This window comes from Rhinolophus hipposideros, assembly GCF_964194185.1.
Source record: "Rhinolophus hipposideros genome assembly, chromosome: 2".
Taxonomy (NCBI): Eukaryota; Metazoa; Chordata; class Mammalia; order Chiroptera; family Rhinolophidae; genus Rhinolophus; species Rhinolophus hipposideros.
The window spans coordinates 83,220,226-83,232,837 of NC_138048.1; the positions used below are offsets into that span (position 1 = coordinate 83,220,226).

Consider the following 12,612-nt stretch of genomic DNA (forward strand, 5'->3'; position numbering starts at 1 on the left):
AAAAATAAGGACTCAGTATCAAAATGTGAGTCTTCATGTAGGAGACTTATTTAAGTGTCCACTCCCTTTATTATATTTCTGAGAAAAATTAAATGCGAAGAGATAAAAGGTCACCAGTCCCCTCACGTACTACCACCACTGCGATCACCACTACCTCAGCCTCTCTCAATTCAAAATACAATTAAAAATACTTCTTACCGTCAGTCTCCTTCAATCGATTATAATTATTCGGTGGGAACTTCAAAACACTGGTTTGAATAGCCAGCCTTTTGTATTACCCGCTCATCCTCTCTGGGATGGTTGCTAAGGCTTCTCTCCCTACAACTCTGCCCTGAATAGCTTTCATTGTGACCATTTAGCTTCAGTAATTTTAATCTGTGCCATCCCAAAGCAAAAAGGTCGACCCTTTTGTCTAAAGCATCCAGCAAAGTCTCATCCTTACAACTGGAGGGGAAATGAATAAGTGAAGAGAGCTTGAAAGAAAATTAAAGATGATAAAATTCAAAACAGATGTCATCTAATTTACAAATCTGACACATAGCTCAGCAGGCCAGATTTTAGACGTCAGGCCAAAACTATAAGATTATCAAAAGGAAAGCAATTAGCATCCTAGAGAGAAGGAAAAACTGAAGCAGACAGGAGTCTTCTTTGTGCCAAATGACTCAGGATTAACTGGGGGAGCTTTATTCGATGGACCAGGTAAATACACTTGCACCTTTCTTGTTCCTGTGTTTTGGAAAGAATGTTTATATCTAAATAATAAACTAACAAAGACTGAAAAACAGGACAGCCAAGCAAAGCATTGAGATTTTGAAATTAATTCTGGGGAAGCAAAAGGAGGATAACAGCAATCATGGATTGGAAAAGAGAAGGTGTCAAGATTGGGGAGAGGTTGATACCATTTGAAACGGTGAGCCTTATGTAGTATTCTGGGCAGCCAGTATCCATTGCATCGTTTGCCTGTCAGGACCCAGGGGAAGCTAAAGGAGAAGGCGACTCCTGACAACTGTGTGTTGGCTGAACATAACAGTGGTCAGTGGACTAGAAGATGCCTTTGCCAAGTGCATGTGGTGTCATGAAGGCTGCTCTAATCAGGCACCATCAGAGTTGGGGACAATTGGTCACAGGTGGGCTTAGCAGGAGGTTAGGCACAGGCCCCAGTTGGAGATGGAAACTTTGAGTGATGGAAATTGGGGAAAGAAAGTAGGGGTGGGAGTAAATAGGAGAAATCAGAAAGGATAGGGAAAAAAGATGGCAATAGGAGAAGGCACAAGGGGAAAGGAACAAGGTCATTTGCACAGCCCCAAGTCCGAGGCCAAGGTAGGAACTTGAGAGGTATGGGTGACAGTTCCCTCAAACCCTAGCCAAAGCCATCAAAGTGAGGGGCGGGCGGGGGGGTGGGGAGGGAACTGCTTGTAAGAAAAGTTTTAATGCAAAGCGTGTGATTAAAGCTTTCCCAACCCTCTGGCTCGGTTAAATGGGTGGTATGTTCTTTTGTTGTTTTGGTGATGATGGTGGTAGCAAGTGGTGAGATTTTGTGTTTACTTTTTTGTTTTTAACAATCAGGCCTGGAAAGGAAAAAAAAGGAAATGAAAGGTAAATTATAGTCAAAAGCAACTGGGTAGGTGTAAATTTGTTTTGGGTATAAATGGAAAGAGATGACACATGCAGGGATGGAAATAAAACAAATGTGTGGGGGAGAATGAATGGAAAATAGAATAAGGAGATCACGTTCACAGGAGAACGGCTCCAGGAAATCTGCCTTCCTTGGAATAGCCCCAGAGCTTCGGTTTACCCTAAGTTTCATGCATGCAACGAACATCAAAGAAATGGACAAGAATGGAGAGTCAGGCGTTTGAGTCACTGTGTGGCCTAAAGTGTAGCCAAGCAACAAGGCCTGCAAAGACCCTTTTCAAACTGTGAGACCCAGAGTTCCCATCTCAATATCCTAGGAGTCACATCACCTAAGCCTGGGGTCACATACAGTCCCTGAAGGCATTGCCCAAGGGCTTGAGAGTGATGCCTCTTTACAGATAGAAATTGCCGATAGCAAGGAGCCAAGTTTCTCTCTACACCTTTGCAAGGAAGCTGTGTCTGTAGGTCTGATCAAGCATTTAAATAGTTCCTACCACGGGACAGATTCTGTGCTAGGGACTTTTATTATGTAATATTGTTTAGTCCTCATGACAACAAAGTCTTTAAATATATGTAAGGATTACAGAGGCTTCACATTAAAGCATAATGGACTATATCTTGAGGAGAGGCAAAAACAAAATAAAATTTTCTACCCAGACCTTACTCCCGTCTAGGTCCATGGTAGTACTTAGGGGGTAGTGGTATAAATGCCTCAGTACTAGCTCACAGTTTCATTTCTTCCTTCAGTCTAGTCCACTGGAGCTGACATTTCCATGTGTGGACGAGATTTACAGAGTTCGCAGTACATCATGGATAGTTCAAAGGAATTTTAAAGGAATGTCAAGAGTGACTTTTACCTTTTCCTCCCAAAGGTGGTACCCACTCACCTTTATCATTACCTTCTGGAATGCCCTTTTCATGCCTCTCTTCCCATCAAAGACTCCTCTCTTTCCTTGTCCAAGACTCTTTTGGTACCACTCCCTCCACATCCCTGCCCACAGCGATCCTCTCTCCTGGACTTAGTCCAGCTCAGACTACCCCCCACCCCTCCACACTCACAATCCCGTCCTGAAGAATGCGCCCCTCTAGTCTCCCCCAAACTTGAGAGAGCTAATATTCAGAGCCTTTACTCAATGAAAAGAGAATAGTCTTAAACATGCTTATAAGAACTCCTACTTTTTAAGGCAAGACATGTTTATACAAAGAGAAATTGATTCTTTGAGAACAACTGTTGGCTCAGGGAATGTACATGAGGAGGTTCAGGACCGTAATTAAAACCATGTGATGTTCTGGTCAGCCTTGCCCCCTGCTTAGAAAAAGCTACATGTAATTTCGCCCCACCCAGGTAACCAGAGTTTTAATTAAAAAATAAATAAAAAATAAAAATGTATATCTTTCCAATCTAGAGAAGTCTATGCTGGTCACTTGTATGAAAAGAACTTCCTGACAGCCGTTTGTGGCGGTAGCTATGGCTGTTGATACCCCTCCTTGCATAGGGGAGGAAAGAAGGGCTTTGGGTTTTTTAACCCTTCTTCTTACTGAAGAGGTTAAGTCGAACATGTGGTACCATTTATGTTCCATCTGTTGTTCATTTACTCCACCATTTGTCCTTCCTTAAAGCAGCATTTATGGCGACGTGAATGTCTATAAAGGTATTTCAGGAATTCATTTATCAGCAAGAGATGTAGGTGGGAGACATCATTATCAGCTTTGGAGACAATGAAGCCAGCCCTGGGAGTGTGAGGCCCTGAGGGGCTGCCTGCAAATGTGGACAGAGGGCTGAGGAGGGGGGCAGGGCGGCCCTGAAGGAGTGTGAGTGGTACAATTACAGCCTTGCTGGGCAGCCAGGCCCCTTTCCTGTAACACAGCAGTGTTCAAAACACAAGACACACCAAAAAGGAAAATAGCTTTTCATCAGGCTCCTAAGGCTTGGTTTCCCGTTACAAACAAGACAAGAACACCAAAACTTTCGCCTCAAGGAAAGGAAAAAGTGTGCTGTAGGGGAAGAGGTGACAGGGGCTTGACTCCCACAGACCCTGTGGGAGGGTGACAGCTGAGGCTACACCAGTTCTTACTTGATGCCCGATGACCTAGCTATTTGCTAGTGTGGCTCCCCAAACACTCCTTGTTCCTTTTGGTAGCAATCATAATTGAACTCTGAAGTTGCTATTTGCATGATATTTCCTGAATTTTGAACACCTTTTCAGTTTGGGTTAAAGGGCATGCCAAAATTCATTTTTCAGATCACTGTGAAGGGTTGCTCAACGAGTAGATGTCAATTCTGTTCTGGCGTCTGTTCCCACAGGATGGTACTCAGAGATATTAGGGTACAATATTATAACTCTTGGTTGCCGCACAATTACCAACCCCCTAATATGTATTACTTATTTGTGGGGGAAATTCTGATGCAACCTGAGCCAAACACCTACTGAGAGGCGGAGAGGGAGGGGTGTGAAGTGGGTGAGCTCTGGAGGCAGAGTTTATGCTGGGTTTACTAGTTGACCTTCAGTAAATTACTCAACATCTCTGTGCTTCAACTTCTCCGTCTGTAAGTGGAGAGAGTAATAGATCTGCCCACTTGATTATGGGGGAAGTAATACATGTAACAGACCAGAACACAAAGCACCTTGTGCATAGAGAGCCCTCAGTAAATATTAACAGTATCGGTCCTCGGTTCCAGGTGGGCATTAGAGTAGGTGATCTCACTTAGCATGTCCATTAGACCAGAGCTACTCAAAGCATAGCTTGTGAACCAGCATCCATCTGCAAACAGTTCCTTTCCAGCCCACACCGAGGTTATTGCAGAGATTGAAAATAAGAGTTTAGAACTTTTATAGTAACTTGACATTTCTGCAGTACACACATGCATGATCAGTGGGCTTATACCCTGGATGTCATTCTTTTACTCATTTTATGTCTCTGGTACTTTACTGTATTTTTACAAAAACAATAGGTCTGTGACATATAAAAATTAAAAAAAAAAAAAACGGGTATTAGAGAAGCATTGCATTAGATCCTTGAGGCAGCTGAGCCTGGATAAATCTCAGAACTCTCTTTAAATAACTAATGTTTTGCTCCCCAAACTTTCCTTTGGGACCTAAAGAAAGAGAGTTAATAAATAAAAGGTAATGAACACACAGCACGTCAGCCATGAATGAGATACAGCTATTGTGGAATGGCTCAGCTGAGGAAAAACAGTTCTTGATGGTATTCATGTTAAGCATCAGGCAAAAGGTGAGCTTTTTATTAGATGGCAGCCTGAGGCTGTCAGCTGGACTTTTCTGTAGTTAAATGCTGCATTCTAGGTGGACTAGGAATTGAATCACAGGATTGTGTGTAGAGTTCTAGGCCCAACGTGTGTGACTAACTCTATCCCTCCATTTCTGGGTACCTATGTTTCTACCCAGTAAAAACAGAGTAAGATATGGTGTTTGGGGTAGAGACTATGAGAGGATGTATCAGAAAGGAAACCACAACCATCTTCCTGCTCTTCCAGCCTCAAAAGCTGGTGAGTAACCACATGTTACCCATTTTCTCCTCCATGCCCTGTGGTTGTATTTTCGTGGTGGATACCCCCACCTTAATCCTTACTGCCAGACTCTGTGACCTGCTTATGTTCCCAGACTATCAAGTTAGCCTAGAAAAAGAGGAGCATATTGTTTTTACAGTTCTCACCCATGATTCAAAGTGCTCTGGTGACATTACTACTTTATATTTTTACATCCCTTTATAGCTTGCAAATGCTTTTGCAACTTGTGCCACATCCAGATGGCAATTCATTAGGATCCAGCAGCTTTCTGTCCATTCGAGTCTCAGGAACCTTGACTAAAGATCTGGGAGACATCTGATCAAGCATTTATCAGTGGCAATGTACCTTTACCCAGGAATTGAGAAAGACCCCGAAAGGCTTGAGGCTGACAAAACTGTGGAATGGGGGCTGCATACAGTTTACCACACAACAACTCCAAACAATGCACACATTGTTTGAAGTCCCACCTCCCTGCAGAATTAGTGAAATCCTTAGCAGCCTTGCTTGACCAAGGGAAAATGCCGCTATCCTCTTCAGCTTCTGTTCTTTCATTGTCTGGGCAGGTGCTTCTCAACTTTACCGTGTCAGGAGGTCACGTGGGGATTGTGTGAATTTGCACATTCTAATTTGGTAGGTCTAGGAGGAGCCTGAGATTCTGCTTCTCCAACAACCTCCCAGGTGGTGCTGACACTGCTAGTCCAGTGACTCCACTTTGAGTAGCAAAGGCAGGGGCTTTGCCCCTTTTGCTCATTTGTTTCCCACGTCCTAGTCTCCCTCATGTCGCTTGAATGAAAAGTGAGCAAATGACTGAGCATCTGCATTCAGTGGTCACTTCCCTGTATCAGGGCTTTTAAACTTTATTCTAATTGCAAGGAATTTTCTCTCTATATTTGCAATTGCTCAGAATTCAGACATGCAACACAGAGATTTTTAAAGTCAACTACTTCCGTATCCCAGTTCTTGTACTCGTATGCTCACACAGCAGGGAGGGTCCCTGTCCTATAGGCCACACTCTGTAGGATGCTGCAGCAGGAGGAGGGACTTTGAGCAGGAGAAGTCATCTTCCAGGTTTGCTATCACCTGCACAAGCTACCTTCTTTCAGTGTCAAATGTCCTCATTGGGCAGCAGCCACCCAGGTTTTACCATTTGACTTTTTCATGCTCATTCTGTATGGACTACACATAATACTTACATAACACTTTCAGCAATTTGGTGATGCAGTATGAATCCCATTTTTATATGACAACAATGAGATGTGAAGTCATAAAGAGGTTTGCCACATCCCTAGTAAACAGGATACTGGAGTCATGGACCTAGGTCTTTTCCCTGTAAGGCCACGTTCAGTCCATGCCTCCAGAACCATCTCCTTTTGAAACTCCTTTTTTAAACCTTGTGTGAATAAAATAAACCATGGAGTCATTTAATTTCAGCGAAGTTCTCCCAGTGGCATTCTGGTCCCCATATCACTGGGCTCCTGCTGGTCTCTGCTCACCCACCAAGCAGGTTAGAGGCACAACAGAGTACCAAGAACCTAGATTATAATTGTCCTTTCCCTTGTTATTCAAGTGTGGTGACCCTGCAGCATTACTCACTGCAGTCCCGAAACAGACGAAAGCATTGTGGAACTGGGGGTGTCATCTCTGTCTTTAGGATGACTGATGACCCAAGAAATTGCCGAAGAGTTAGGAACATAGCATCCTACAAATTCAGGGCTCCCATGTGGATTTGATCCATTATCTTCTCCTCTAACAAGCTCAAGTCTGCAGAAGTACATATCCTGGACATGGGATCGTAAGCCAAGTTCATCAAACATTAACTGATATTATTTTTCTTTGATTGAAGGAGGCGGGAAGAGAGGCTGCCAATCTCTCATCGCCTGCCAGCTTTATAGTCTCATCTCCCAGCTTAGTGAAAGCAGAGAACTGCCCAAGGGCCAATTTGTTTCCAAGGGGAGTCCCACTCACACAAGGGGGAGGTAATTAGGCCTCCCCTGGGCAGCCTGAGAGGTATTTTTAAAAACTTTACTTTGGCAACACAGACCAGAAATCATTCAGACTGGAAATCATCTGAGCCTCGTGTAATGTGGCGTGTTGAGTTAAAGCCAAGTTAATATTTAGAGGATTATAGAACTCTGACAAAGACTTCCATAAAATTACTTCTGGAGTTAAAAGTGACAAATGGAAAAGAAATAACAACCCCAGCCCACTGGCCTTCACCTCCACCATCCCCCACAAGTAAACGCACACAGGACCAATGACTCCACCAGAACTTTCACACTTGGGTTGCCTTTCCTTGCTCTCAGAGGAATGCAGAGTTTATCTCTGGAAAACGGCCTTTGTTTTTTGAACAAATTCTCTCCTGTCTTTTTACCTAAATTTGAAAACCAAGAGGAGGAGAAGTGAAGGAGCAGTGAGTGTTTATTATAAACTTGAACTTCTACCTACTATTTCCTGACTTTCCAGCCTATTGGAACCATAACTTGTCTTAAGTCCCTGCCAGCAAAACAGTGTGACAAGCCCAGGTGAACTGATGTCCAGTGACAGAAAGTTCTCTTTAGTCCCTCTTGCAGATTTGGCTGCCTTGGTGACTCTTCATTATCACCCCTGTCCCCTGACTTCTTGTTGTACAAATTTCCATATCATGAAAAAGAAAGATTGGATAGAAGAGAACGACTTTGTGGTGAGATTTCTATTCATTGGCCTCATACCTAGAGATCACTTTTCTGGCCCACGCATTTTATCGTTGCTTCTTTACTCTTCTTATTTGGTCATTTGCAAATCTCTCTTTTTACTCCCACTCTTGCTTCTAGCTTCTATCCACATTTGACATGTATCAAAATCACCCCCCACACACCCCAGACCCGGAGAAGTAGCCAGTGCATTATGGGTATCTGGTGGACCTCAGGAGGTTGGGGGCAGCGGGGAGCAAGCTGGCTTCAGAAATCAATGTGGTCTCAGTTCATTTATTCCACAAACACTTGGGGTACCCATGTATGCCAAGCACGGTGCCAGGCAGGGGAACAAGGACGAACAGTACAGGTCGCTGCCCACCAAGCAGCAGGAGCTTACCCAGGAATAGCGTTGCTGTATTTAACAGATAAGAATACAGGATGCCTGTATTAATTTTCAGATAAAGAACAAATAATTTTTCAGTGTAAGTATAATCATTTTAGTATAGTATAATACAATTTTAGTATATCCCATTAGGGACATGACTGTTCTTTTTTAAAAAAAAAAATTGTTGTTTATCTGAAATGCAAATTTGGCTGGGTGTCCTGTATTTTACTTGGCAACCCTACCCAGAGACACCTGCCCTACCCCTACCCTATTATATTACATAACAATATAATCTGATGTCTATTGACTGCCTATTATGTGCTAGGAACAATGCTTCACCCTGGTTCTGTCATTTCATCTTCCCAACAACGCTATGTACTAAGTACAGCTATGGTCCCCATTTTATAGATGGGGAAACTGATAGAAAGAGTACAAAAATAAAAGAAAGCTCTCCATAAGTAAGAAAAAAATATTTTAAAACATCAGAAACTGATCCAATAAAATTATCTAGGGAGATTTACTATAATCATGTGACATTTGAAGGTTTGGGGGAGAAATGCTATTTGTTTTCATGCAGCCCCAAAGGGGCAAGAAGAGACTTGAATTTGGGGAGGGCAGATGCACCAGAGTAGGAAAAGGAACAGTGAGAGAGGGAGCAGAGGAGCCAGAGTAGGTGAGAGGACCAGCCAGGAAGCCCTGCAGGACTCACCTGTAGCACGGGTACTGCCCTGACAGACAGGTGAAACAGGCCCCTCTCAGCTGGGTAGGTACTAAATGGCCCCTGAGGCCCCTGAGGCTTGGCTTTAGGGCTCCAGCTCCTAGGTGTGGCCGTTGGCCACCAGTTTAGCCCTTGTCCCCAACTCGTGCTGGGGGGCATCCTCAGACAGAGCTCAGGAAGCTGGCAGAGGGTCTCCACTGCTTCTACTGGCCCAAAGAGACTTCTACTGGGAATAAGAGGGCGAGGGAGAAGAACCGGAGGCTGAAACCTCCCTCCCTCCCAGCCTGGGGTGACTGAGGAGGAACAGCAGACCCCTTCTGACTCCAGGCCCGCCCAGACCTGTAGCAGCTAGTAAGGTCCAGTCACAGGGACTAGTCACAATAACTGCAGATGGAGGTTGTTCTTTAAAGAAAAAGAGAGAAACAAAAAGGCTCTAGTCTCCTATAAGCTTTCCTTTTTTAAATAATGTTTTCTTTTTCAATTCTAGTTGACATACAATCTTATATTAGTTTCAGGAGTACAGCATAGTGATTAGACATTTATATAACTTACGGAGTGATCAGCCTGATAAGTCTATTACCCACCTGACACCATACATGGTCATTACAATATTAACGACTATATTCCCTATGCTGTACTTTACATCCCTGTGACTGTTTTTATACCTGGCACTTTGTACAAGGGGAAGGGATTAAGATATCCTACGAGCTTTACAACAGGAGTTGTGGCCTTAGTAGAGAAAGTCATGGCTTGGCAGGGAGAGATCCAGGAGACTAACTGCCCTGACCCATCTTTTTCCATCTAATTTCCTGCTGGTACTTTCTATTGGCCAAACCCAACCTCCTCCCCCCCCAAAAAAAAGTTCTTATTTTAACTGTTTTTATAACCGAGAGCTTCATGTAAAAAGAGAAAACTGGTAAATTTGTGAGAAATTATTCCTCTAACAACTCATATATTTTGAGATTTAAAAATTTGTATAACGCTCAATATCTGATATATGCATATGGGGTATACTTTGTGCTTTACTAAGTTTTAAGTTTTGATCATCTCTATAGACATTTCTGAAAGAAACTTCAAAAATAAAGGTAGTTTTCATTTTCGAAATGTGATTGGGTTTCAAGGCACCAGAGAAATAGTCTTAGTTTTGTGACTATACACAGACTAACATGGATAGAAAATAACTCCCGCCACCCACAGAATATCTCATCTTGAGAGGGTTCAGTGTATCTTTTAACATTACCCTTAGTAATCATCATGATTTGTAAAATACCGTCTAATGATAGCACCATCTTGGTTTCATTTGGAATAGGAAATGAAACCATTTCTGGCCAGAAGATGTCCAAACCTTCCACGTGTTTGTGGGCAGCCAGTGTCATGTATGTGTCAGAAAGAGAAGCATGTTCATGAGTACCCTTTACTCCCATATACTGATTCTTGAAATCTACTCATGTATATTTCAGTCAAGTATGGCATGGATCATAAATCTTCCATTGTAAATGAAAAAAACCATACGAAACTTATAAAAAGTATATAAAATATATATTTAAATTTTCTCAGCAATAGCATATAAGACATGAACAATGTCCTGGTTACCTAATGGATGATCTATTCCCCTTCCCAGCTTGCACCATTAACATCTGTCCCTGGGCTGGACTAACAGGAGGATTCCGACCAATGAGGACCTAAAACTAAGAACCCTCTCTCAGCCAGCCTCAAAGGCTGCTGATTCAACCCTGTCAACAAACCTTCCTCAGTGATCACCACAGACATGGCCCCAGAATGGGTGGAATGTAACTGAAAAAAAAAATGTGTCACCAGCACTTTTGTCTTGGTTTTCCTTTAAAAAGCCATGCCTTAATAAAAAAATTTTAAAAATGTATTTTCTCATCCTTACCTAAGTAACTATGCCAGGTTTACTTTGGTCCTTAGGAGAAAAGAGCCGTATGTGTTGCAAAAGCCAGGATGTTTCTGTACGTTTGAGGCCTTTTCCTCTACCTCTAGGAAAAATGCTAAAGAAAATCAAGTAACTACACACAGAGAAACCGACGGGATCGTTAAGCCATCTTGGTGAATGGATTTCTAGGGATTATTAACATCTGTGTTTATAAGGACAACATTGATACTAAACCCACATGATATGATTGATAGTGATTGTTAAATAAAAATCAAAGTAGCTCTAGGCTGGCTCATATTAGAAGGCAGGTTAGGAAAGATAAACACTTGCTTCTTTTCCATAATTCTTCATCACCTTAGTGAGTATCAGAGAGCTATTTCTGTAGCTTGTCCTTAGCTCTTATTCTCTCTAAAACACGGTGTGTGCCCTTAGAGGGGTTCCAAAGTTATACCACAAATAGCCCCTGCCTTGACGGAGGTAATTTTAATGACCCATGGAATGTTTGATAGATTCTGCCATAAAAGATATTTAGAACTATTAATATCGTTCATGGAAAACCTCTTCCATCCAACCTTTTATCATTCAGAAAGATGTTTCTTGCTTTGTACGAGAGTCACACTGATTTCCATAAAATTAACAAAACCATGAGTCTACACAGTCCATTTGAAATGTTCTTATTCTATCAATTTCAGTACCAACAGATCATGCATGTAAATGTTCTAGAAAATGTCTGGCATGAATTTCATATGAAAGGCATGTTTTTGGAATGCAGAATAAGAATATGGTCGATGACCATAAAAACTGCTTTTTATTCTCTGAACCCTTCAAAGGTATTTCTAATACAAAGTTGACATAAACACCAATGTTTCTAAACTTCTGGCAGAATAAGGTATAGAAACAATTTCAAAGATTTATGTTCATAGTTGTTACTCAATAAATATTTGGTAAGTGCCTAACAAAAAAAATTATCAGGTAAAGTTTTCAGTTCTGAATAAAAGGCAGTTAGAGAGTAATGCTACCCTAAAGAGTATATGTAACCAGCATCTAATGCAATGATTTTTATTCCTTTAGTAGCAAAACCAGCACTGAAATCGAATTCCCTGAGAAGCTAGAAGGAACCAAGCTCACCATAGCTGAAAAGGAAGACCATGAAAAGCTCCAAGTTAAAATACAGGCTTTTAAAGATAAAATAAATGCTGAGAGCAATACCCCTGGCTCTATCAGAAGATACAGTTTGGGCCAAGTTTCCAAGGAAGAAAGAAAAGACATTAGATTTAACAGGTATAAATTTTGTTTGGCTGGTTTTTTTTTTTTTTTTTTTTTTTTTTTTTTTTGGCTGGTTTTTTAACGTAAGTGATTCCTATTTGCTGTTAGTTTTGTTATCACACTCTTACGGAGTAGCTTTTAAATATCTTTTACTGGTAGCCACCTAAAGTTCTTTTTGTGAATGAGATGATGAAATGTCATCCACAATGCTTTCATTATCCAAAGAAGCTTACTTTTTAAAAAGGAGAATACAAATGGAAAATAAGCCTATGGTTTATTTTTTAAAAACACTTCTAAAATTCTATCGATGTGCTAATATTGAGAATGATACTTATCAAAAGCTTCTCTTGATTTCTGATGAAAAATCTGAAGCAAAAACAGAAAAAGGAATATAAATATGTAAGTCCACTATTTCCCAGGCAGTTTCGCTATGAAATTGATTTTTAAATCTTTGTTTTGGGAGGTGGCCTAGATCTGTAAAAGTTTGGCTTATTACGTAATTTGGTGGTCTAT

General features: G+C 41.6%; 1 protein-coding gene across 3 annotated transcripts in view; it reads left to right on the forward strand.

Moving 5' to 3' along the window:
* VEPH1 (ventricular zone expressed PH domain containing 1) overlaps positions 1-12,612 on the forward strand; it is a 208,968-nt gene that overhangs the window by 99,412 nt on the left and 96,944 nt on the right. For all 3 annotated transcript variants that reach the window (XM_081029347.1, XM_081029346.1, XM_081029348.1), the window contains one exon: positions 11,905-12,114. In XM_081029347.1, coding sequence (XP_080885473.1) covers positions 11,905-12,114 — 210 coding nt within the window. The remainder of the gene's footprint in view (positions 1-11,904; positions 12,115-12,612) is intronic.